The following is a 27,472-nucleotide window of genomic DNA, read 5'->3' on the forward strand; positions in this document are numbered from 1 at the left end:
GGTCTATCCATCAAGAAGAGCTAACAATTATAAATGTTTAGGCACCTAATTTGAAAGTACCCAAATATATAAATCAACTAATCACAAACATAATCAATCGTATTGACAACAATATGGTAATTGCAGGTGACTTTAATATTCCACTTACAACAATGGACAGATCATCCAGGCAGAAAATCAATAAAGAAACAGAAACCCTGAATGACACTCTGGACCATTTGGACTTGATAGATATATTCAGAACTGTTTATCCAAAAGCAGCAGAATACACATTCTTCTCATGTGCACATGGGACATTCTCCAAGATAGATCACATACTGGGTCACAAAACAGCCCTCAATAAATATAAAAGAACTGAGATCATACCATGCATATATTTAGATCACAATGCTTAAAACTTGAAATCAATGACAGGAAAAAGTTTGGAAAACCTCCAAATGCATGGAGGTTAAAGAACATCCCACTAAAGAATGAATGGGTCAATCAGACAATTAAAGAAAACATTTAAAATATATGGAAACAAATGAAAATGAAAACACAACAGTCCAAACCCTTTGGGATGCAGCAAAGGCAGTCCTAAGAGGAAAATACATTGCAATCCAGGCCTATCTCAAGAAAAAGAAAAATCCCAAATACAAGAAATAACAGCACACCTAAAGAAACTAGAAGCAAAACAGCAAAGAAGCCCCAAGAGCAGCAGAAGAAGAGAAATAATAAAGATTAGAGCAGAAAGAAACAACATAGAATTAAAAAAAAAAAAACAGTAGAATAGATCAATGAAACTAAGAGCTGGTTCTTTGAAAAAATAAACAAAATTGATAAACCCCTAGCCAGACTTCTCAAAGAGAAGAGAGAACCCAAATAGATAAAATCATGAATTAAATTGGACACACCACAACCAACCCCTCAGAAATACAAACAATTATCAGAGAATACTATGAAAAATTATATGCCAACCAACTGGAAAAACCTGGAAATGGACAAATTCCTAGATACCCACACACTACCAAAATTCAAAGAAGAAGAAATAGAAAATTTGAACAGACCCATAACTAGTGAAGAAATTGAATCAGTTGTCAAAAATCTCCCAACAAATATGAGTCCTGGGCCAGATGGCTTCCCTGGGGAGTCCTACCAGATATTTAAAGTAGAGTTAATACCCATCCTTCTCAAGTTGTTCCAAAAAATAGAAACAGAAGGAAAGCTTCCAGACTCATTCTATGAAGCCAGCATTTTCTTGATTCCCAAACCAGACAGAGACCCCACAAAAAAGGAGAATTACATGCCAATATTCCCGATGAACATGGACGCAAAAATTCCCAACAAGATACTAGCAAATCAGATTCAACAGTACATTAAAATAATTATTCACCATGATCGAGCGAGATTCATTCCTGGGCTGCAGGGCTGGTTCAATATTTGCAAATCAATCAATGTGACACATCACATTAATAAAAGAAAGGATAAGAACCATATGATCCTGTCAATAGATGCAGAAAAAGAATTTGACAAAATGTAGCATTCTTTCTTAATAAAAACCCTCAAGAAAGTTGGGATAGAAGGAACATACCTAAACATCATAAAAGCCATATATGAAAAGCCCACTGCTAATATCATCCTCAAGGGGAAAAACTGAGAGCTTTCCCCCTGAGATCAGGAACACAACAGGGATGTCCACTCTCGCCACTGTTGTTTAACATAGTGTTGGAAGTCCTAGCCTCAGCAATTAGACAACAAAAGGAAATCAAAGGCATCAAAATTGGCAAAGAAGAAGTCAAACTTTCACTTTTGCAGATGACATGATACTCTACATGGAAAACCTAAAAGACTCTACCAAAAAGCTACTAGAACTGATACATGAATTCAGAAAAGTCGCAGGGTACAAAATCAATGTACAGAAATCAGTTGCATTTCTATACACCAATAATGAAGCAACAGAGAGAGAAATCAGGAAATCAATCCCATTTACAATTACACCAAGAATGATAAAATACCTAGGAATAAACCTAAACAAAGATGTAAAAGATCTGTAGGCTGAAAATTATAGAAACCTTAAGGAAATTGAAGAAGACACAAAGATATGGAAAAATATTCCATGCTCATGGATTGGAAGGATAAATATTGTTAAAATGTCAATACTACCCGAAGCAATCTACACATTCAATGCAATCCCAATCAAAATTGCACCGACATTCTTCTCAAAGCTAGCACAATCCTAAAACTTGTATAGAATCATGAAAGAACCCGAATAGCCAAAGTAATGTTGAAAAAGAAGACCAAAGAGAGAGGCATCACAATCCCAGACTTTAGCCTCTCCTACAAAGCTGTAATCATCAAGACAGCATGGTATTGGCACAAAAACAGGCATATAGATCAATGGAATAGAATAGAGAACCCAGAACTGGATCCATAAATGTATGGCCAACTAATCCTTGATAAAGCAGGAAAGAGTATACATTAGCAAATGTGCTGGGAGAAATGGACAGCAACATACAGAAGAATGAAACTAGACCACTTTCTTACACCATACACAAAAATAAACTCAAAATGGATGAAGGAATGTGAGAGGGAAACCATCAAAACCCTAAGGGAGAAAACAGGTAACAAACTCTATGACCTCAGCTGCAGCAATTTCTTGCTTGACATATCTCCAAAGGCAAGGGATTTAAAGGACAAATGAACTACTGGAGCCTCATCAAGATAAAAATCTTCCGCACTGCAAAAGAAACAATCAACAAAACTAAAAGTCAACCAACAGATTGGGGAAAGATATCTGCAAATGGAATATTGGATAAAGAGTTAGTACCCAAAATCTATAAAGAACTTATCAAACTCAACACCTGAAAAACAAATAATCCAGTGAAAAAATGGACAGAAGACATGAATACATACTTTTCCAAAGAAGACATCCAGATGGCTAACAGCCACATGAAAAGATACTCAACATCACTCCTCATCAGAGAAATATAAATCAAAACCACATTGAGATACCACTTTACACCAGTCAGAGTGGCTACAATTAACAACTCCAGAAACAACAGATGCTGGTGAGGATGTGGAGAAATGGGAACCCTCCTGCACTGTTGGTGGAGGTTCCTGAAAATATTAAAAATAGAATTACCCTACAACCCAGCAATAGCACTACTAGGGATTTATCCAAAGGATACAGAAGTACTAATTCATAGGGGCACATGTACCCCAATGTTTATAGCAGCACTTTCAACAATAGCCAAATTATGGAAAGAGCCTAAATGTCCATCAACTGATGAATTGATAAAGAAGATGTGGTTTATATATACAATGGAATACTACTTGGCAATGAGAAAGAATGAGATCCTGCCATTTGCAGCAACATGGATGGAACTGGAGGGTATTATGCAAAGTGAAATAAGTCAGTCAGAGAAAGACAGATATCATATGTTTTCACTCATATGTGGAACTTGAGAAACTTAACAGAAGACAATGGGGGAAGGGAAGGGGAAAAAAACCGAAAGAGACTGTTAAATACAGAGAACCAAACTGAGGATTGATGGGGGGCGTGGGGGAGAGGAGGGGCAGGGAGAAGGGAAAATGGGTGATGGACATTGAAGGGGGCACTTGTTGGGATGGGTGCTTGGTGTTGTACGTAAGTGATGAATCACGGAATCTACCCCCAAAACCAAGAGCACACTGTATATACACTCTACATTAGCCAACATGATAATAAATTATATTAAAAACAAAACAAACAAGCAAACAAAAAACACTGGAAGGCTTAAGAAAAATAGGAAAAAAAAAGAAAAAACAAAAACCAAAAAGACTTATGCTCTGTCTTGTGCTCAGCTCATGACCAGAGCAAACTGTCTTCCTTTCATATCCTTTTCCTGTAAAAATGAAGATAATTCATACCTCATAAAATTATTGAGAATATTTTAAAATAAAATGCACGTAAAGTGCTAAGAACCATGGGTAACAAGAAAAGAGGTTGATAACTATTGTTATTTTTATCATTTTTTTCAAGAACTAAAAATACACAGCCTAATGTTTGCATTATCATGTTTTTACCCTTCCAAGAAACTCTTGCCCAAGAAGGGAAAAGTACAAAAAAACACTTTTTTAATTTCAGAAATTTCCTCCAACTCCATATATCCAAACTTTTAACAACCCCTAATTACCTCCCTTCTTAGGACCACTCAACTTTTTTTTCAATGTATGTGCATTATTTATTCAAATGGATATTAAGTTGTTAGGACTTAAATATTTATTAAGTGTTTAGACATAACCACTTAATAAATGAAACTATTCACTTTTTTTTTCTGGCCTAGGACTATCATTTTAAAAATCACCAAGATACTAGGGGCACTGAAAGTGAGCAAAGTTTAGGAGCCTTTCCTCTAACCTATTCTCTGTGCAAGGTGTGACTGTACAGAATTTAAAGAAAGATTCCCTAATTCTAGGGTGAAATTGACTTTGTACCTCTTTCCAAACTTCAACCCTACCAATATTTATATGGGCTTCTCTCTTCCTTTGAATGTCTTCATATGAATTTCTAGATGCACAGAACTCTCCCTATCCTGAGGAAAGTTCTCATTTTAATTATTAGGAAGATTAAACTTATACACACTAAAGATGGAGCTTCCTCTCTCTCTGTCAATTTAATTCATTCATTCAACAAATAATTTATTGAATAGCAGATATGTTATAGGCATTGTTACGGGACTAGAAGTACACTGGTTAGCAATTTGATTACATTAGTAGTTCTAATGCCCTGGCAGCTCATTTGTAATTGATTAAACCTTCCAAGCATAAATGCACACAGGAATGGTCATTATTTCTGAAGTAGGTATCTAATCCAAGTTAATAGCAGAATTTTCAGCAAAGAAATAGACACATACCACCTATTCTGCTTACATTAAATTTATGAAACTTTCAAATATGCTTTTTCAGCTTTGAGAGAAGCAAACACATGAATAACCAGTCCTACTTTCTCTAGCTTTCTTGCTTTGCTTCTTACCCATTCCAAGAGCTTTCGTAAAAATGATTAATTTCTTTCATAGAATCTAAAGTCAGTTCTGGATCATTCAACTCTTCTACTAGAACCAAGTGATGGTCTGTCATATAAGTCCAGGTAATACTTCACCTTGTTGTAGCTCACATTTTGTTTTCCTAGGAGCCTCCAGGATACAAGTTCAAATTATCTTTAATATTATAATTTTCTGGGGCACCTGGGTGGCTCAGAAGGCTAAGCATCCAACTCTTGGTTTTGGCTCAGGTAATGATCTCATGGTTCATGAGTTCAAGCCCCATGTTGGGCTCTGTGCTGACAGTGTGGAGCCTGCTTGGGATTCTCTCTCCTCTTTCTGCCCCTCTCCCTGGCTCACACTCTTTCTGTCTCTCTTGAAATAGATAAATCAACTTTAAAAAACAGTATTATTTTCTGAATATTCTCTGAATTTTTCTTCCCTCACACACACACAAAAGAATTATTTTTTAATTTTATTTATTTATTTTGAGAGAGAGAATGAGCAGAGGAGGGGCAGAGAGAGAGGGGGCAAAGGATCCAAAGCAGGCTCCATGCCGACAGTAGACAGCCTGATGCAGGGCTCAATCTCACGAACCGTGACATCATCAACTGAGCTTAAGTTGGGTGTCCAACCAACTGAACCACCCAGGACCCCTATGTTTTTAAGGATATAGAGAACTACATTTTGTTAATCAATAACATTCTAGTGAAGGTGTAAATAAGTTAAATTCTTGCAGGGAGGTTCCTAATTACTCTGTCTATATTCTGCTTTCCTTGTAAGAAATTCAGGTAAGTGGAGAGGAGCTTCCAAAATGATGCTTCATTTCCAAAACAAATAAACAAACAAAAAACAAATCAGAGCTTTTGTACGAGGAGCTCCTGTTTTGGGTTGACAATAGAGCAATAACTGTAGTTTGTCAAACCTCAATGAGCAAAGCAGGGCCCTGTTATATTCGTGGGACACATTCAAATGCACTGGAGTATTGTTATTATTATAATCTCAAAAGAAAAACAGAATATATTGTCTTTCTCTGACTTTTTTCACTTAGCATAATACTCTCTAGCTCCATCTATGTTGTTGAAAATGGCAAGATTTCATTCTTTTTTATGGCTGAGTAATATCCTATTGTGTGTTTATATTTATATACATATACTACATCTTCATACATTCATCAGTTGATGGAAATTTGGGGTCTTTCCATAATTTGGCTATTGTTGATAATGCTGCTATAAACATCAGGTGCACGTATTCTTTTGAATCAGTATTTTTGTATCCTTTGGATAAATATCTAGTAGTGCAATTGCTGGGTCAAGAAATAGACTCTTAACTATAGAGAACAAACTTATGGTAACTGGAGGGGAGATGGCCGGGTGATGGGTTAAACAGGTGATGGGCATTAAGAGGCACTTGTTGTGATGAGCAGGAGGGATGTATGTCAGTGATGAATCACTAAATTCTACACCTGAAACTAATTTTACACTGTATGTTAAGTATCTGGAATTTAAAGAAAAACTTGGGGGGAAAAACAGAATAAAGGAAAATACCATTCCCTGTAAAAATCTGAACAAAACTTGCTTCCTTTCACTCTTCTTTGCATATTAATTTCAGGTAAGGATAAGCGGTGCCCAAAAATAACTTTTTTTTTTTTTTTAATTTTTTTTTTCAACGTTTTTTATTTATTTTTGGGACAGAGAGAGACAGAGCATGAACGGGGGAGGGGCAGAGAGAGAGGGAGACACAGAATCGGAAACAGGCTCCAGGCTCCGAGCCATCAGCCCAGAGCCTGACGCGGGGCTCGAACTCACGGACCGCGAGATCGTGACCTGGCTGAAGTCGGACGCTTAACCACTGCGCCACCCAGGCGCCCCCAAAAATAACTTTTGGCTCTCAAAGCCATGCCAAACCAAGAACAAGGTCAGTAATTTTTAGGATCCACCTTTCTTCCTCATACCAATCCGGTGGGTAGACAATAAGAGAATGATACAATGGCAGGAAAGGAAGTCGCCAAGCCAGCAACCCTTTGTGACATTTGTGACAATAAATGATTTTTTTGTTTCCTCAAGGAAACCAAGGAATAGAGCCTCAGCAAAAGGAGCAATTTTAAGTCCCATGGACCAATGTCTCCTCATTTAAGGCAGAAAGTACTCTATAAGAAATTCTGTCTGAATGAATCCCCTGAACGTTTAGGGACAAATTTGCAAAATTTGACTTTCAATTTGCTCTTCTGTCTCCTTGCCTAGCCACACACACCTCAAGCAGCACACACCGACACACCGCAAGAGGAGATGCGAGTGAGAAAAAGCCTGCTTTTCTCAATCGTTTGCAACAAAGTTTTCCCCACATGGACTCAGTGACTCTTCTCTCTTCCTCTGCCCACTTCCCATGCCCTTCCTCATGCAAACCCACACATTTATACTTTCGTATAAGTCCAAGTCACTGTGGTACTTCTTCTAGGGATTTGGAGGTTAAACTTTAACTCCAAAAATGATGTAGATGTCTGTGACTCCCCACTGAGGAGACGGTAACCATAAATGAAACAGGTAAGAGTTACTAAAATTGCCTTTCTGCTAATGACTTACAAAAACAGAGCTAAAAATATTCTTTCTGTTTTTATCCCCAGGGAACTCTATAATGTAGAAACTATTTTTGATGAATTTTCCTTACCTTCAATGTATTTTTCTGCGTCTTAGCTTCACATAAACTTGTTAATATTTGAAATATTCTTTAAAAAAGAAAAACCTGGGGGCGCCTGGGTGGATCAGTCGGTGAAGGGTTCGAATTTTGATTTTGGCTCAGGTCATGATCTCAGGGTTCACAAGATTGAGACCTGGGTTGGGCTCTGTGCTGACAACACAGAGCCTGCTTGGGATTCTCTTTCTCTGCCCCTCCCCTGCTTGCCTGCACGCATGCTCTCTCTCTTTCTCAAAAATAAACAACAACAAACCCTGAACCTACCAGAATCTAGGTTCATCTCAACCTTACTCTAGGCTGTCTTCTGGCAGATTCTACATGTCGAAAGGGGATGCTGATTAAGTGATTACTAAACTGGGGTGTGCAGCCCAGGTCCTGATTGCTAGGTAGAGTTCTGACTAATTCCATCTGTCTTTAGAGCTGCTACAAACCAGATACCGCTTACGGCTATATAGTAACACAATAAGGCAATTCAACTTGAAAAACAGGTGCTTAGCTTCCATTATGTGCCCAACACTTCACATGTGAAAGACTTAGAAAGGCTACTACTAGTGCTATCAACAATAGCCAAGCTATGGAAAGAGCCTAAATGTTCATCAATGATGAGTGGATAAAGATGTGGTATCTGTATATAAATATATATTTAATATACTTATATATTTATATATTATAAATATAGATTATTGTTTATATTATATTATAAATATATTTCTATATTATACTAAAATATAATTTATATAAACACAATATTTATTTTAAATATAAACATATCTGTACAGAAATATTACTCAGCCATCAAAAAGAATGAAATCTTGCCATTTGGAATGATGTGGATGGAGCTATAGTGTATTATGCTAGGCAAAATAAGTCAGTCAGAGAAAGACAAATACCATATGATTTCACTCATGTGGAATTTAAGAAACAAAACAGATGAACATATGGGAAGGGGGATAAAAAAGAGAGAAAGGGAAGCAAACAATAAGAGATTCTTAATGATAGAGAACAAACTGATGGGGAAGGGTTGATGGGGGAAAGGTGGGTGAGGATGGGCCTAATGGGGGATGGGCATTAAGGATGGCACTTGCTATGATGAGCACTTGGTGTTATATGTAAGTGATGAATCACTAAATTCTCCTGAAACTAACCAGAATTTAAATAAAAATTTGAAGGAAAAGAAAGGCACCTAGCAAATGATATGATCTCAATATGTGTTACTATTGCACACAAATTTATGCCTTGATTCAGAATATACTGATTTTGAGATTCAGTTTTACTACCTCTCAGCCTCAGTACTGTGTTCTCATGGGAGTCAAATTCAGCATCAGCTTTAGATGCTGTTAACAAAGGTGAGGTGAATCTTCAAGAAAAAGTAGATTTCAGTGGTGTGATTTAATTCTCCCCAGGCTCTCACACTGGGGCACTCAGTCCCACAGCCCAGAACCTTTTGTGTTTCCATGTTTGTGTGCTGCTAGGAAATGTCATGCCATGTGTTTGCACAAAGAGCCTCTGGTGACACGTACATCCTATTGAGTGAGGGGGAAAAAAAGGTGTTCTCCTGGATACTGAGAAACAAAAGTGTCATTTCCTTAAAATTCAGGGCTTCCCATAATGAATGGTTCAATGTTTTGACCCTCTTTTGAGTAGTATGGACAGTAATTCAGAGTTCTAGATGGCATAGTGTACACATCTGGCATTTCATTCCTACACATTACCACAATGAAGAAAGGCTTTAAAACTTCTAAGAATATTTCCAAAATAATTGCAAACAGGGACTTGACCAGATACTTGTATGCCAGTGTTTATAGCAGCATTATTTACAATAGCTAAAATGTAAAAACAACCCAAAGGTCCATCAATGGATGAATGAATAAACAAAATGTGATACGGGCATACAATGGAATATCATTCGGTCATAGAAACGAATGACACATGTTACAATAATGAAACTTGAAAGTACACTAAGTGAAATAAGCCACATAAAACAAGACAAATATTACATGATTCTACCTCTGCAAGGTTTTTAGAACAGGCAAACTTACAGAGACAGAAAGTAGAATAGAGGTTACCAGGAAAGCAAATTACCAAGGAGAGAGGAAACCAGGAGTTTATGTTTAGTGGATTCAGAGATTCAGTTTGGAAGGATGAAAACGTTCTGGAGAAGGATAGTGGTGATGATTACACAACATTATCAATGTATTTAATGCAACCATATTGTATACCTAAAAAGTGTTAAAATGGTAAATTTTACATTTGTATACTTACCACAATATAAAAAATAATTTTAAGAAAATAGTGGTTCAGGGCTTTCATGACAATATCATTCACATGTTCTACTGATCCAAAGTAAGGTCGAGACAGTTGAGTGGTGTTGCACATTGGCTACTATTTGTCAATGCCAGAAGTGTTTCGTGTTTTTTTTTGTCTCATGTTCTTTTTTACAATACATACTCAGCACTTTTTCTTGTCCATTGCTTAGTGTAGGCTTTAATCATTTCCTATCTGTTCTATACTGCAAAAACTTCTAATAGATCCCCCAGTTATTCATTATTCATTGTATTGTGAACAAAATCACAAGTCTGATCTTATATCTTAACTCTAATTTCTGCCTTAATTACCTTCAATGGCCCCTGTAACCTGAATATTAACCATCAAATACCTTAAGACAATGTCTAATTCTTCCCATACACTCAGTCTATTGCTTGACCATTAGCACCAGCCTCCTACTTGTCACTACCATGTTCCTGCCAATCTGGACTCGTTGTTGCCCTGCCTTCTCCATTCATGCCATTTGCTTATGTGAAATATCTCTTTTCCCTACAATATTCCCCTTATGATGGCATCAGTCTAAGACAGCCAGAAACAGCCATCTCCACAGGAGGGATATCTGTGGCACTTGGCCCTAACAGGTTTTCTCCTAACCAAAGGCCATCTTGCTATGAAGAGCAACTATCATATTACCATTTTTACATTTCCATTTCAGTCCAATTCTTCAGCTGCTTGGTATTGCCTTCCTTCAGATACCATTTCTTTAGTCAAGTTTTAGTGATATGCTTCTCTCCCTTGGGAGTAAGTCTGCTCACTCTCTCTCTCTCTCTCTTGCTCTCTTTCTCTCTCTCCCTAGTTGACTTGTGTATTTGTGTTCTGGTTCATTAGGTGTTGATTGCCATTTTCACTTTCTGTGGGCAACTCTATCTATCCTTTCACGTCAGTTCACTGCCACACAATGCAACATCCTAGCCTATGCAATATTTAATAAATGCTCCCATACAAATTCTCCTGGGTTATTAGCTTCATGGAACACTGCCGGGTGATTTATTTCCTTAATCCCAGTACCTCTGGGGAATAGCTAAAGTATAGAAACTCTTGCCTCGGTGTGATAGTGAAAAACGTCTTATCAGAAAAAAATAGAGAATTTATTCATTACTATGTAGGCACTAAGAATTAGTGGATTCTGGGGTGCCTGGGTGGCTTAGCCGGTTAAGGGTCCAATTCTTGATTTCAACTCAGGTCATGATGTCATGGTTCATCAGGCTACGCGCTGACATTGAGGAGCCTGCTTAGGGTTCTCTCTCTCCCTCTCTCTCTACCCATCCCCCACTTGCTCATGCTCTCTCTCTCTCAAAAATAAATACACTTAAAAAAATTTGTGCATTCTTTAAAACCTAACCTTCATTGCAACCAATAACAATTTGTTTACTCATTCAACACACATTTTATTAAGCACCTACTAGGCACCATTCTAAATTTGGGGGCAATAAAAATAAATATGACATGGTTCCTGCTGTCAAAGAACCCAGGTAATAGAAGAAGTAGAGATATAAAGATATGCAATTCAATGTTTTAAGTGAAATGACAGAGTTGTTCACAAAATATTGGGTGGAGTTTGGGTTGATGAACAAAACCTAGCCTGGAAATCTATGACAGTTGTCCCTTAATTAAAATACCTTAATTCATAAACTGAATCTTCAAGAATGAATGGTAGTACAATACAAAGAACCATATTGAGGCCCAGCATTAATCACAAAGAATTCTAATAATTTGAGTAGAAGCATTTTACCTATCACCCATACCCTAGTCTCTGCCCAGGGATCTTATAGCAGAATAGACATAAATGGAGGACACCATGTTTCCCTCATTTTTAGTAAATTGATCTTTTGCGGTTTGAAGGCATTTATTTACTCTTAGCCCCCTTTTACCAATAACAAGGGTAGAAAAGTAAGAGTACATACACTTCCAGTATATAAAATTTAAGTAATTTGGGACTCAAATGTCAGCATAAGACACTATAAAATTTGGCCATGGTTTATTTGGGATAGAAAGGGACAAAACAATGCCCTGAAAAGGTTAGGAACACAATCCTCTCCTGCCCATTTTCACCAAATGAATTTTCATGATAATGAAAAGGTAGCCATTGAGGTAAAATAGAAGAAGCATTCTGATGAAACTTTTGTTAATGTGTCTCTGTCTATATCAAGTTTGAATCCAGACTTTGCTGACATGTAGGGCATGTCATGTGGAATATCATGTAGCTACTATAATCTTCTCATATACTCTGCCTAAAAATGCCCTTTGACTTCTTTTATATTCTTTTGTTAACCCAGAGCCCCAAAGGGTCACAACCATTAAATATTTAGAGATAGTACTTAGTAGCCATGACAAATAGTAATTTGTCAGGCAAGAAGGTGAAGGGGTGAGAGTATTTCAGACAGGGCAAAGACATAAAGGTGTGGAATCACACATCCAGCTACACACTGCATGGCAGGTGCTGGTCAGAAAAAAGATGCAACTGGAACCAGGTAGAGGCTCATGGGGGCCTTTTATTCCACAGTAAGAAAACTGATGCTGTTGACACTTAAATCACATTGAAGGCTTTCACAAGGGTAGTGAACATCATATCTATGTTTAAAGAGTTTATTTAGTCTTTTAGTTGTTTATAAAATGGAATTGAAGGGAAATAAAGACTAAATGCCCAGAGACCACTTAGAAAGACCACAAGAGTTCAAGCAAACTAGAATAGAGGCAATAGAAACAGAGAAATGGGGACATATTCAAAAAATACATAGGGGTCGACTGGGTGGTTGGTGAGGGAGAAAAAGTCTCAAGAATTGCTCCTAAGTTTTTGGTTTGGCTAGAAGAATGAGGTGGATGGTCTTATCATCAACTGAAATAAAGACTGGAAAAGGAAATATTTTATAGGGGAAATTAAGATCTCTGTGTGGGTTGTGCTGACTTTTAAGGGAATATAAGACATACAGCTGAAGGTGTTGGGTGAAGAATCTAGACATAAGAAGGATTTGCCAGAAATAAGCACATAGATGGTTAAAACCATGGGGCCTGATGAGATCAGCCAAAGAAAGTACATAGATGGAGGGGACATATTAGTTGAAGATAAAAAATGTACTCTAGGAAGACAGACAAAAAGGTTAAGAGTATAGAAGAGAAATACAAAACACCCCAGTATTACAGAATTCAAGTTTTGAAACTGATAGTCTAATGACAAAAGAGATCAGCAGAATCAAATTCAACAGAGAAGTCCAATAGTATGTATACTGAAAATGCTCATTTGGCAGCTGCTTGCCTTTTAAAAAAACAATTTCTGGAAACTGGTGGAGGCAGAAGCCAATTTTCATTGAGAATAGAGCACATGGAAAGTGAAGGAATAGAGATAACTTTTCTTCCGCTGGTATGTGAGAATGTCGAGCTTTGTTCTTCCAATTTCAGCAATACAATATTCTAAGGTGTCCAATGCAGAGGCTGAGTCTTAAAGATATCTTGTTGTGGTGGTGGTGGTGTGTGGGGAATAAGCTTAGAAATTCCCTGGGCTTATACCAATGGGTTAACAAGGCATAAAGAATTATAAAGCTATAGGGTGTTCTCACCCAGACTTGGGTGAACAAGATAAGACCCCCAGAATGAAATAGAGCAAGATGAGACCCTAAGAATGAAGTAGACCCCCAGAATGAAGTTGCCTGGCAAAGGCCCCAGAATAAAATAGGGAGGGGCTGGAGCCCCCAGAATAGAGAGGGAGGGGCAAAGGCCCAGAATAGACAGGGGGGCAAAGGCCCCCAATACAAAGGTATATGAGGTAGGCAAGATTAGGCATTCAGGGCAAAAGTGCCCCCTAATTTAGTACTATAGCATAAAGCTGCTTTCATAGGAGGGAAGGACCAAGTTAGGTAAACAGGTAAATAGGGCTATAAACCACTGAGCTGTAGATGATGCTGCCCAGAGTGGAGGTGATTAGCAAAAGAAAAGGTGCCTTGTTAACCCTGAGGCTATTTGTTCTGTCTTATCCCCTAGGCTAGCTAAGATAAACAGACAAGGCACCTCTTATATGCTGTTAACAACCATCTACCCATCTGCCAGGAGCCAGGATTTTGTTTTATATTGACCTAAACCCCAAACACCTATATCTTCAAAACCCCCTTTTCTCTCATTCTTGAGTTAATGTTCACCAGTTCATTGTCTCTTTGTGCATGCCCATCACGTTTGTAAACCTTCTGATATTAATAAATATGGGGCAAGGACCCTTATTCGGGGCTCTTGTCTTCTCCCAGACATTAGCCATCTCTCGCATTTTAATCCTGTGTCCTGCTCTCTTCTTATCAAGAGAAAACTTTAGACTTAGAGTCTACGACAGTGGTGATGGTGAAGGTGACAGTGGTAATGGTGGTGGGCATGGGGGTGATGGTGGTGGTGGTGATGGTGATGATGACAGTGGTAGTAATGGTGATTGTAGTGGTGGAGATGGTGGTGGTGGTGGTGATGGTCTCTGTTTCTTATTTTATTCTCCACACCTCTAGTTACCCGGCCTATAAGTTAGTTCATTGACTTTCTGGGAGACAGCAGATAACACACAATCTTTTATCTGCCAATATATAAAAGATATTTCCATAGCAACAGCCTCTCAGATTTTTGTGGAGAAAATAGAACTCAGTCACTTTCATAGTTACTCATCATCTTGTTTCCTTATGTCTTGTTTTCCTTGTCATTCAGAGAGAAAGAGACACAGAGAGAGAAAAAAGAGAGAGAGAGAGAGAGAGAACCTTTCTTCTCTTTGGCTCCTCCACAGTCCTTCTGACACTCTTGACTCTCCCTGACACATAGACAATGAGCCCAATGTCTTCAGGGGCTATGAATATGTTCCTCACCAACTGAAAACTACTTAGTAATGAATAAGTGAATGAATAATGCATCTCTGATGTCACTCTTGTTACATACATTTTCATGTTTCTTTTCTTGTCTAGATTATGAAATCCTAGAAAGCAGGAATAGCCTTATGTTTTGTAGCATTTTTGGTGCCTTAGATAGCACCCAACTGCAAACTAGGTAGTTACAGAATTTTTTTCAGTGGTTGAATGAACTCACACAGAATTATGTAAAACAGAAGAGGGAGTACTCAGCACTGTGACACATACATCAAAACAATAAAATAGTTCCTGCTCTTGAATAATTGGAAGAACTAAACTAACATACATGAAAAAGTTTGGAGAAAATGTTAACACTGGTTTTGGCCATAAAAATACTCGTGGAGATTAGAGACCTGTGCCCTAGAACTGGCAAAAAAATTAAGAAGAAGAGGTAAATTTTATTTGACGCTTTAAGAAGGGATTGGCTTAAAGTGAAGAGAATACAAATCCAATATCTGGGTTGACAGTGCCAAACTGCAAGAGAATCCAGGATTAGCCCAGCATAACATGATGGAGAGGGCAGGGGGAGCCCAAGGTAAATGGGACAGGGAAGGTAATTGCAGCGTGAACAAAAATGGAAGCTCTTCTCTTTTTTGGAGAGGTAGGAAAAGATGAAATAGGCTCTATGAATATATTTCAAGCCCATATTCCTTTCTGTTGAACACATGTAGAGAAAATACTTCATACCTACCATTCACTTGTTTGAAAACCAAGTTCCTCCTTAGAGTGTCATGACAGAGCTAGTGCAAGAGACCTGGCAGGGGCCTCATGATTTTCCCAGTCAAACATTCAGATGCTGCAATGAATATGGAAGGCAGTCTAGGAGAAACACACAGAAACATTTTTTTTTAGTAACACTTATTTCCTCTTGGCTCATCAGTATTGATATGACTGATAAAACACAACATGAAAAGACAGAAAAGCTTCTCTTCTCACCAAGTGGAAGAGATAGGATGGAATAAAACTGAGCAAAAGGTTGAAAGTATTTAAAGTGGAAGCTTGCAATACTGGTAACTCGTTTCCTACAGACAATAGAATATTTCTGAAGTAATAATAGGAGTAACTGCACATGAATAGAGAAGTCACTAAATGTCAATGTTCTTCCCCAAGTATATCTAATTAAGAAAAAAAACTCATTCCATAATAATGTAACAAAATCTTAATTGTGCTATTTACAGTGTTTATGAGTATTTGTTCTATTTTGAAGGCTCATCTATGAATTTCGTTTCTGGCAGTTATTGGAATTTTAAGAGATCATCATTCACATGAATATATTTTTCACAGGGTTGGAGACTACCATACTCATTGTAGCCAACAAAGAAATTACTGCCTTTCATTTGAACATTGCTAGCAGTGCTTGGCATATAGTAGATATTCCACATATATTTGTTGAGTTCAATTCTGAGAAGATTTATTTGCTTTGCAGCTAAACGTGTAATATAAAATGACTAATTCCTAGAGAAACAACTTTTTTTCCATACTCTCAAATCAAATTTTCCATACTCTGAGGGTCTAAAATTTGTTTTGTTTCCTTTATTTGCAACAACTACTATAAGACATAATCATAATAACTTATTCTGCTCTCTTTTGATTGTAAATTCTATAAGAAGAGAAATCTTGACTGTTTTGTTTGCTGCTCACATGTAATAGATATGCAGCAAATATTCATTAAACGAATGAACAAACAAAATTGACCTCCTTGATACCTGTGTTGGTGAGAGAGATAGGGAGAGGGGAAGAAATATTCCTAGTAACTTTAATACATGTACACATTTACCTCTCATATAGATTGTACTTATAATTTCTTTGAGACATCAGTTCTGGCCTAGAACTGCTTAGAACTACTCAAAATGATGTTTTTTAACTACCAGAAATGAACAGAATTAGGATATATCTAATTTGAGATGGAATGGATACAATTCAGAATTATCAGGAATTACATGTATCAACTAATTGCATTTATTAACCATTGAAAACTTAACACAGTTTCTAAAAATTTCTGAAGGAATTCCAAATTAAAAAGAAAAAAAAAACATAGCCACAACAAAATAAGCATCAGTCCTAACTTAATATTCTTCAGTTGAGTCAAACTTAAGTAAGAGAGACTATTCTGCTCTATTGGAATATGAAAACCTTATTCAGGGGATGCCTAGGTGGTACAGTCAGTTGAGCCTCTGACTCTTGATTTTGGCTCAGGTCATGATCCTCGGATCATGGGATCCAGCCCCTTGTTGGGCATGGAGTCTGCTTAAGACTCTCTCTCCCTCTCTCTCTGCCCCTCTCCCCTGCTCATGCTCACTCTCTCTCTCTCTAAAATTAAAACAAAAGTTTATTAAGGATCCATTGAATACATCAATTAGAACTGAAATCCAGGAGTGCCTGGGTGGCCCAGTCAGTTGAGTGTCTAACTCCTGATTTTGGCTCAGGTCATGGTCATGGGATGAAGCCCCTTCTCAGGCTCCATGCCAAGCATGGAGCCTGCTTAATATTCTGTCTCTCTTTCCCTCTGCTCCTGCCCTATGTTTACTCATGTTCTCTCTCTCAAAAAAAAGAAAAATAAAGTCTCTTATTTCTTAAAAAAAAAAAAAAGGGAACTGAAACCCAAACAAAATGAGAGAGTACTTTTTCAGAAGTGTTTCATCACAAATCTCATAAAAACTTTTGTTGGCTATCTACTATATGCTGCAATTTGGAAACTTTTTAGACTTTGGAACAATTCCTTCAGAAAAAAGGGTTTGCAAAGAAGCAGTATATAAAACAGATTATTAGAGTTGCTCAAGAGGAAAGTAGGAGTAGGTAGGAAGTCATAAGGATCTAAGGAATCCTGCCACGCACTGGGAATTTAGGACTAAAAAGAACTTGGTTCTAAACACAGAACTCCATTAACCAGAATGCCCAGGTGACCTTCCAAGCTTCACAATTCTCATCTATAAAATGGAAAATATGACGTATCTTACGGAATTGTTATGAGAATTAAATGGGATGATTGTTTGAAGTACTCAGCATACAGCCTGAGATGCAATAAGAGGTCACCAAATGGTATCATGGCAGAAAATGTTGGCACCCTACCCCTCTCCTTAGATCTCTAGCCACCACTTTAGTGCACTTCACCCACCTCTGACCCTTCAGTCAGCACTTAACACTTGCTTTTGGTAGAACCCAGGCAGGTACAGGTGAAGTGCCTGGAAATTTATATCACCAACCCCTTCTGTCCATGCATCATGGCCCTTACTCAATGACTGAAATGTACATAAAGGAGTGCTTTCCATTATACCATTAAGGGCTTACTTTCCATTATACTACCCCACTTCAGGATCAAGCTAAAACCATCTCTAGCACTTTGCCTAAAAAAAAGAAATTACTCCCCCTACTTGTCTTCTCGTTTTTCCCTTTCCTGCTGCCCTACTCCCTTATAGATCTTCCTGGGTGTGCTTCTTTAACAAAACATTTACACATGAATACCCTTTTTAGGGCCAACTCTGAGCAATACAACCTAAATGGGGATTGATATATGTTTATTAGCATGGCATACAAAATACTGAATAATCTCAATCTCATTTTCAGACATTCTTCTCCATGGGTTCTCTAACTCAGCCAGAGAAGTCTTGGGGCTCCCAATACACCATGAATGTACATGTCTCTATTTTTTTCTGTTTAAATTTTTTTAAATGTTTATTTATTTTTGAGACAGAGAGAGAAAGAGCATGAGTGGGGGAGGGGAAGAGAGAGAGGGAGACACAGAGTCCAAAGCAGGCTCCAGGCTCTGAGCTGTCAGCACAGAGCCCACCACAGGGCTCAAACCACGAACTGTGAGATGATGACCTGGGCGGAGGTTGGATGCTTAATTGACTGAGCCACCCAGGTGCCCCTCTTTTTTAGAATGCTTTTTCTCTGTGAGAAATACCTAGTTATCCTTCAAGACCCACTTCAAATGTTCCCTCTTCTGTGATACAACCTGAAATTCTAGCAGAAAAAAATTACTCCCTTAGCAAGTGTCTTTAAATTTTATCCATATATCTTCTATAAAATACACCACATTGTATTGGTGAGTATGTCTGGGAACTCTTTGATAATGATGACTTCATCAATTCATTTACCTTTGAATTTCACCCAGTTCCTCTCCAGCCATCCCACCATCCACCTTCATCCTTGTCACATACATGTCCAAGATCCTTTACCCAAACCCATACAACCAGATGAGTTTGGGAATTCAAAACTTTCAGCACTAAGAATGGTATTAGAGGCCACACATCACACCTTACAGAGCATTTCTAGCAGGTTCTGGGGTGGCACCTCAAAGCTGAATACATCAGTTTCTTCAGGGAGAGATTACACTAAATGGGATAAATAAAAAATGCATATAGCCTCATATCCATTCAGGTAATGTTTTGCAACTAAATGAACTCAGGTTTCTTACGAGGTTTTTTTTTTTTTGTTTTGTTTTTTGTTTTTTTTTTTGTTTTTTTTTTAAGCTTAGAAATAAGAGGTTGTAGACCTTTAATAGAAGCTCAGTATGTGCTTATTGAACTTGACCCAAGAAGACATCCTCTCATTGCTGTTTCCATTAAATTTCCCTCACATTTAAAGTTACTAAGAACAGCTTTTTAAATTGTTTTAAGTTTATTTATTTTGAGAGAGAGAGAGAATGAGTGGGTGAGGGCAGAGAGAGAGAGAGAGAGAGAGAGAGGGAGAGAGAATCCCAAGCAGCCTCCATGCTGTCAACACAGAATCTGACGTGGGGCTCAGTATCATAACTGTGAGATCATGACCTGAACCAAAATCAAGAGTCAGATGCTTAACTGACTGAGTCACCCAGGAGCCCCCAGAACAGCTTTTTTAAAGCTCCTGGATACAATTGCTTTTTAGCAAAAGCCAAGATGAACTACCCGAATCACCAAATTTCCTTACCCAATCCCTGGAGAAACAGATTATACTGTTTTGCTGCTTCTCTGAATATCAGACCTGTGAAGCATGGTCTTCTATGTCAATGTGTAAAAATTGCAGAACCTTGGAATATGACTAATTTGACTACAAAATCTGAGGCCAGCAAATTGCTTAAACATGCCTTTCCCTTGCTTTGTACTAGGCTAATAATAATCTCACAGACATGAAAACTAAATCCCCCAAAGAGATGGAATCACATTTGATGGCTGGAAGCATTTTAGAGGGCACCTAATTCAATCCCTTCATTTTATAAATGATGGAACAAAGGCTCAGAGATGTTAATTGACTTTCTTGGGTTCACATAGTAGGTTAGTAGCAAAGCAGAAATTAGAATCAAAATCTCTAGCATGAGTCCCCTTTTGTCCATACTATTTTATCTCAATAAAATAGGAATTCTCCTCTGGCCCTGATCCTTTCAGCCTGCTATTCCAAAAGCACAGATATCCTATTCTACTCTCTGAAAAACTGCATTGCATACATGTACACTTCCTGATTCTGCACACAAGACTGTCATTTGAAAAAGTGATAATAGTAGCTTTCTCTTTACTGAGCCTATACAGTATGTCAAGGTCTCCACTTGGTGCCTAATAAAAGGAATTTATAAATGGAAGACAATATTACCATGAACGATTGTGGTTCTAACCGGCATACATTAAAAGTCTTAATAAAATTATTTTTGAAAATATTCTTAGATTTTTTAAAGATATCCTTACAATGAAATAAAACACACTAGGCTTATTAGTCAGATTCTTAATGATTCCAGAGTTTAAGACCCTTATAATTACTTTATTGGAATAATGTCAATGAAATAATGTATTTAAATGCTACACACATTTTAATTTGCTATCTCTATAGTATCACTTAAATAGAGATTTTTGAATTAAACTCTAATGATGAAATTTAAACATGAAAAGATCAGTTCAAGGAAATAGTATTTTAATGCATATACCATAAAACTTGAACATGATTTTAAATATCATCACCTTATTTAAGGAGGAGCAAGTATTTCCCCAAGCATTAGGCACAGTTAAATTTCATAAACTTTATTCAAAAAGACATAATTTTTTAAGCTGAGATTTATCTACAGAAAAAGTTGCAGTAACAGAAAAAAAAAAAAAAAAAGAACTTTGCATCTCTGTTTCCTATCACATCATAGTATCCAGAGAGGATTTCCTCCTCCACTGGCCACCGTCTTGCTTCCTATTTTGGGGAAAGTGTAAAGAAAAAGGACAAAAGTGTAGCATGGGCTCACACCTGCCTGGAGAATGTGAACACACAGGGGATGTGATAATAAAGAAATGATGTTTGTGTGGCTCCTTGATGGCTCAATCAGTTAAGCATCCAGCTCCTGATTTCATTTCGTGGGTTTGAGATCAGCATTGCACTGTCAGCACATAGCCCACTTGGGATTCTCTCTCTCTCCCTCTCTCTGCCCCTCCCCCACTCATGCTCCCTCTCTCCCTCTCAAAACAAATAAATAAACTTAAAAAATTAAGTTTAAAACATCAATTTCTCTCTACCTTAGACCATTTGGATTACAAACAAAAGAATTCTCTCATCAGTTTCTTTGTTTAAAAAAAAGCAATGATTATCTTTAGTGAAAGCAGATGAACAAACTATTGATTGGAAGTAAAATAAACAATTAACCATGTTAAAATACCCTGTTAAAATGTCCTATCATCAAACCACTGTCAACAGATTTAGTCCCTCTTATACCCTTCAAAGCAGAGCTCCAAATGGATGGAATAAAAATACCTGAAAGAAAATATTACAAGAATTGAAGAAGTAAGGTCTTGCCCCACTGAGCCTCCTGTGGACAAGAGGTAATCATAGCATTGATTCTTTCATAACCACACCAAGTCTCATTTGGGTTTCTTAAGAGAATGGTATAGCTGCATATTTTCATTTGAGTAATGATCAAATTTCCCAACCAATGTAATTAGAACAACCAGGTCACTGAGCACTCTTAATTAATGAGAAATTCAAAGCCAATTTCATACACCACCTAGGTTTAATTTTCCATTCACCTGTTGCTAATAACTTGCAGGCAGTAAAATCACCCTGAGAGGTTTGGCCAAAAGTAAGATGTTTTTACTTAAATTTATCTTAAACACGGCTATTGGCATATAACTGATTTTTCCACCCTCCCCCAACATACACACACATCAAGTACCTCTGTAACCACATTATATGAAATTATTTATTCTACTGATTACAAGACTAGCCAGTTCAAAGTAGGAAGCACTAACTTCAAGTGTCAAGTAGGCGAAGATAATGTAAAGAAAAGAACAAAGTTAAAAAAATGCAAGGATTTTTATGTTGTTTTTTCCTCTGCTGTGCCTTCAATTCCTAGGACAGTAGCTGGCACACACTAGGCACTCTGTAAAAATTTTTTGAGTGAAGGGGCACCTGGATGGGTCAGTTTGTTAAGTGTCCAACTTCGGATCAGGTCATGATCTCACAGTCTGTGAATTCGAGCCCCATGTAGGGCTCTGTGCTGACAGCTCAGAGCCTGAAGCCTCCTTCAGATTCTGTGTCTCCCTCTCTCTCTGCCCTTCCCCAACCCTCTCTCTCTCTCTCTCTCTCTCTATCTTTCATTCTCTCTTAAAAATAACTGAACATTAAAAATTAAAAAATTTTTTTGAATGAATAAGTCTCTTGTCTTTTATCACTCATACTTGTCATATGGTCCCATCTATTGCCTTTCAGACTCCATTAGCCTTCCCTACCAGACACACTCAGGGAGGCATCAACCCCACAGGATGGTCTCACAAGCACCCACCTACAGGCCATTTCTAGTATCACCACAACATGAAACATCTGTTAGCCCAAAATACACTGTACTCAGTATACTATGCTGGCTTCCATAAAAGTGTCCCCCATTTCAATTCAGATGCTACCTAGAAGTCACTTTTTTAATGCCCATGGGAACAATTGAGATATGATGTATAGTGGAGATAGAACCACAGGGTGGGTTAAACAGAGAAAGATTAATATAAAGAATAAACTATGATAAAAGAGTGACTTTAAAAATACAAGGAAACTCTATTTGGTACTCTAGGGCTGAGGGAAAATATCTAAAGAACAAACTTGAAGGAGGGGTCCCCTTCCCAAGTCTGGGGTTCATTCCTCATTGAAAAAGGTATATTTCAGCCCAAAGAGCAGAAAACAGCCTGGAGCTAGTCTGCAGTCTCATGGGCAAGTTTTCCTCCAGAATGGAGGAACAGAACAGATGATCAGCACCAGGGATGTGGGCATGCAAAAGGGGTGAGACCCCTCCAGGCTTCAAAGGGAATCTGGGAGCCCATGGAGTTCAGAGGCCTTTGGACACTGGTGCAGGCAGGAAGCCTTTGGGATACCAGTTGCCATTTCAACAGGGGTATAGAAAGGTTACCACCAAAGTCTGAAAGGTGGCTGAGGATACAGAGCCCATGGCTGGGATGGAGAGCCACCAGATGGTTGCACTCTGACATCACTAAGACTGCCCACCCCCACTTCCATTTGCTACAGCAGGAGACCCCCTTCTCTGCAACGCCCCTCCAGAGCCCTTTACTGAGAAAAGTTAATATCATGCTTACTGTGAAAGAGAGATGGCTAAAAGAATCCTTTCTATTATCTCAGGGCATATATTAAAGAGTAAATTTGGAGCTGAAATGCAATAAATTAATAATGGCACTGACTGTTACATTTCAAAAAATAACATTGTGTGCTTCTTTTGTGCATGGGCCAGTCGACATGTACAAACATAAGTCCCAATTTGGGCATAAGGCAACCTCCAGAAAGCTGCTTCCTAGAATAGACATCTCCCCTGAGGTTACCTCAAAGTAAACTCTCAAATTGAAGGCAGGCATAAACTTATAACCAAATCAGGTTTGGAAACATATTTCTCCTGAAATATATCCAGACAGAACCCTATAATAAATTGTCCTCAATAGCAACAAGACTTTTCCAACAGTATAACCATTACAATTATAGAGAATCAATCCATTCTCATTCTCCTGATCCTGACAGTTATGCCCACCCTGAAATTATCAAGGAGACGTTGTTGGGGTTGTTTTGTTTATAACTAAAATTACACAACATTTCAATAAGTCAATTTTGTTCTTCACCAATGAAAGTCTCATATATATCACACCAAATTACATTTAAGCCTTGGATTGCAAGTAATTTGTTCTGTGAGTGTTACGCAAGATAAGCAAACATTTCTAATAAATTTTAATTTGATAAATGAGCAATGTCTTGCAATATGAGTAGTACCTGATGTGTAATGTCACACAATTACAACTGAGCCAATGGTTCTTGAAATTCACTTTGATATACAAGTGCTTTGGATTACAAGCATATTTCCGGAATGAAATATGCTCACAAACCAAGGTTTTACTGTACTTGCTACCTCCATTGCAGTGTAAAAACCAGCCCTCATTGTTTTGACACTTAGGTCAAAGGATCCTTTGATTCTTAGACATATACAAGATATACATACCTTCAAACAACAAAAAGCATTATAATCCATCAAGTATTGGCAAACTCTCCAGTGAGTTTCTATATATCTTAAATTATTAGGGAAGCAATCCAAACATCCTCATTTCTAGAAATTCTGCTCATCTCCAGATCTTAGAAACAGGCTCCTCAGGAAGTCAGTTTAATCTTTCATGCACAGCCATTGCCTTTCCTGAAAATGACAATTCCTGACAATTGCAAGACTGCTTCAAAAGTTTAAGCATAAAAGAGGGAAATAAAAGGAGTCAATGTTTACTCTTTATGATAAACCAGCTCTAGAATGTGTACATCTATCCATCTTTCCCTAAAAGAAGTAAATAAGGAAGAAATCCTTCATATTACCTTGTAACTCTTGAAATATAGGAGGACCCAGAAGGCCAGAGTCATAAAACCTATTAAATATTCTTCTATGACATGACCTGAGGAAAGAACTCCAATAAAATTTATGGAAATATTAGAGTGTAAAGTGAAGTGTTTCCCCTCTATGAGTGAATAGCACCTTGAAAGAAAAAAATTAGTTAATAAAAATTAAGCTCCCATCTTGAATTTTCTGAACTACTCCTGGTTATACCATGCTTCTTCAAGTATCCCCTTAGTGCATTTCTAAATGTATTTGTTTTAAAACAATTTTCACTTAGATTAGCCAGCCACCGTTGTGGAGGGAGATTTCAATTTCTCTTGAAAACAGGTTTGATAAATTGCTTTTACTGCCAGGGAAGGCCTGAAAAAACTTGGTGAAAGTTAATAAATTATGCCCTCAGTTTGAAAATTTTTATATTTTTGACTGTTAATTTATTAAACAGTTGTCAGAACCTCCATTTTCTTACAGCCCCAGGAACCCCTCCTTGTGCAAATACCTGAAACAACTAACAATTAATGAAGCATTACAGGCAAAGAACATACATTTTAATTAGTTATGCCATATGTGCAGTTCAAACTGTAACCATGTAGCTGGGGAAGAATATGCTATTTAGACTCTAATCTATAGGTATGTTAATCTCTACTATTCAAACTCCAGGCTCTTTTGAATAAACTGACAAAAAGTAGTTACCCTTACTGAATTCTAATTATCTCTCATATGATTTATGACCATGTCAGTGAGTGTCCATTTTTTGAGAATCAGGTAATGGTTACAACTATACAGTTCTGCTGGAGAATTGGGATATATCCAAGTTTAAGAGCTCAAGAGTGTTACCTGAATAAAATGTTCATTTTCACATGTTCAACCACATACTATGTATGTTCAACCACATACTATGTATCTATATGTAACTATAACAAGATGTTAAATTTGACTTTTCCTGTTTTCTCAGTTTCTGAACAATAATCAGTGGAATATCACTTATGGAAGACATGCTAAAATACCATCTAAATCAAGGAAGGGGTATACAGTCTTATGACTGTCACCTATAAAATTCTATAGTCAGGAGAATGGCCGCAGCTTCCCCTGAAGATAAGAGAAGAGATGGCTAGGGTAGGAATAGGCGTGAGTTGCACTACCACTAACAGCAAGGTAAATGTTTGTGTCTCATGGGTGAGATATAGGTGTGACCAAAAAAAAGCACATCGAGAGGCAGAAAACGTCTCCAAAGTGATTCCAACGAAGAGTCTGGTGGGATGAATCCCTAGAAAGAGGAGCAAGCAATGGGGACATTATCTAGAATAAAGATCTACAAATAGAGCAACCAAAAAACAAACAAACAAACAAAACAAACAAACAAACAAAAACACTGCACAAGAGAAAATATTTGGACACCTGCCCCAATTGAGAGCATTTTAATAGCCAAGAGACACTTTTGAAGTCACCTCAGTTATTTACAGCTCTTTTGCTTCCTTTACCTGTCTCATCCTTTCTCCACTCTCCCCTACCCCAAAAGGCTGAAAGAACTGACTATAGGAAGGAAGAAATTCCCGGAGGCGGGAATGAAAAAGACAGATTGAACTCCTCATCCCACTGCAGAGCTTGGAGCCTGAGTCAAGCCTCACCTGGAATTGAGAAGTTGGATTACATGAGATTGTGAAACTTAGATATTAGACAAGACTAGACTTTTCAACTCCTGAAAAAATGAAATAGTTCTATTTATTAATACCTGAAAGTAAACGGGAAAGAGAGCCAAACAAAAGATAGAAGTCCATATAGGAAACAAAGTACCAGCTTTGTTAACATGTTGATGAAGCCCATTAAATACCTCAAAACAATGGTCTAATGAAAGCTGGATGGAGACCATTCCTTGCATTGGAATCTCTAAATAAAGTTTCTTATTTCTTCCCCACCTCTCCAACGAGTCTGTGAGTACATCACCTACAAATGTGAGGGTGGATTCTTACTCTGCAATCTAAGGAAAATCCAACATAAAACACGCACACCAGTGCAGCAACAAAAGCAAGAAGAGAGACAGCAGGAAGAACCATATTTTCCCCCAACATCCAGCACTACACAGAATGTGTTATTTGGTCTCTGTCTGGGAAACAGCCCAGTAAAAAGAGTCATATGGATGAGAAGGAACTGAGGATCTTCTTGTAGGAGACATAGGGGTCCTGGGATAAAGGGCAGCAAGCGAAGGCCAACTCACAGGACTGGTGGAGCCTAGGAGTCCTGAGAAGTCAACTCCTATCTCAGGCTCCTCAGGAGGTGGAAGGAGTGCCTGCTTTGAGACATACTTCACCCTTTAATATGGTGACACTTCCCCACACCACCCTTAGTAGAAAAATATTGCCCTGTGTCTGACAAATCTGAGCAGGTACCAACAGGTACCAGTTGCCCCTTGTATAAGGGCAGTCTTTGGAAAGAAGGGGAAAAGGGTCTCTCCTCTGAGGGGCAGAAACAGCTCCCACAACCTTACTTGATGGCTTTTTAGAAAACTGCTTATAAGAATAGACTTAGCACCTTTGATGAAATGACACTTTTGGACTAGAGTGAATAATTTATCTGAAGTCACCTGATTATTAGCTCTACTCCCTACTTCCCTTTTTGCTATGAACACCTAATGTTACCTAATGATGCAATCCCATTACCCAAGTTTCTGGCAATTTAGACCCCATTATGTCTTCTTCTGACCTACTCTAAGAAGACTCAAATAGTAAGACAGCTCTTTGCAAATTACCTATTCTATGGGCAAAGCTAATAAGAGAAAATAAATGTAT

At 37.8% G+C, this 27,472-nt stretch overlaps 1 protein-coding gene across 1 annotated transcript in view; it reads left to right on the forward strand.

Moving 5' to 3' along the window:
* The window catches only part of LOC122220708 (40S ribosomal protein S20-like), a 92,993-nt gene that overhangs the window by 57,880 nt on the left and 7,641 nt on the right, over nucleotides 1-27,472 (forward strand). The window contains 1 exon segment of the mRNA XM_042940395.1: nucleotides 14,305-14,456. Coding sequence (XP_042796329.1) covers nucleotides 14,305-14,456 — 152 coding nt within the window.

Source organism: Panthera leo, chromosome B2 (assembly GCF_018350215.1).
Source record: "Panthera leo isolate Ple1 chromosome B2, P.leo_Ple1_pat1.1, whole genome shotgun sequence".
Lineage (NCBI taxonomy): Eukaryota > Metazoa > Chordata > Mammalia > Carnivora > Felidae > Panthera > Panthera leo.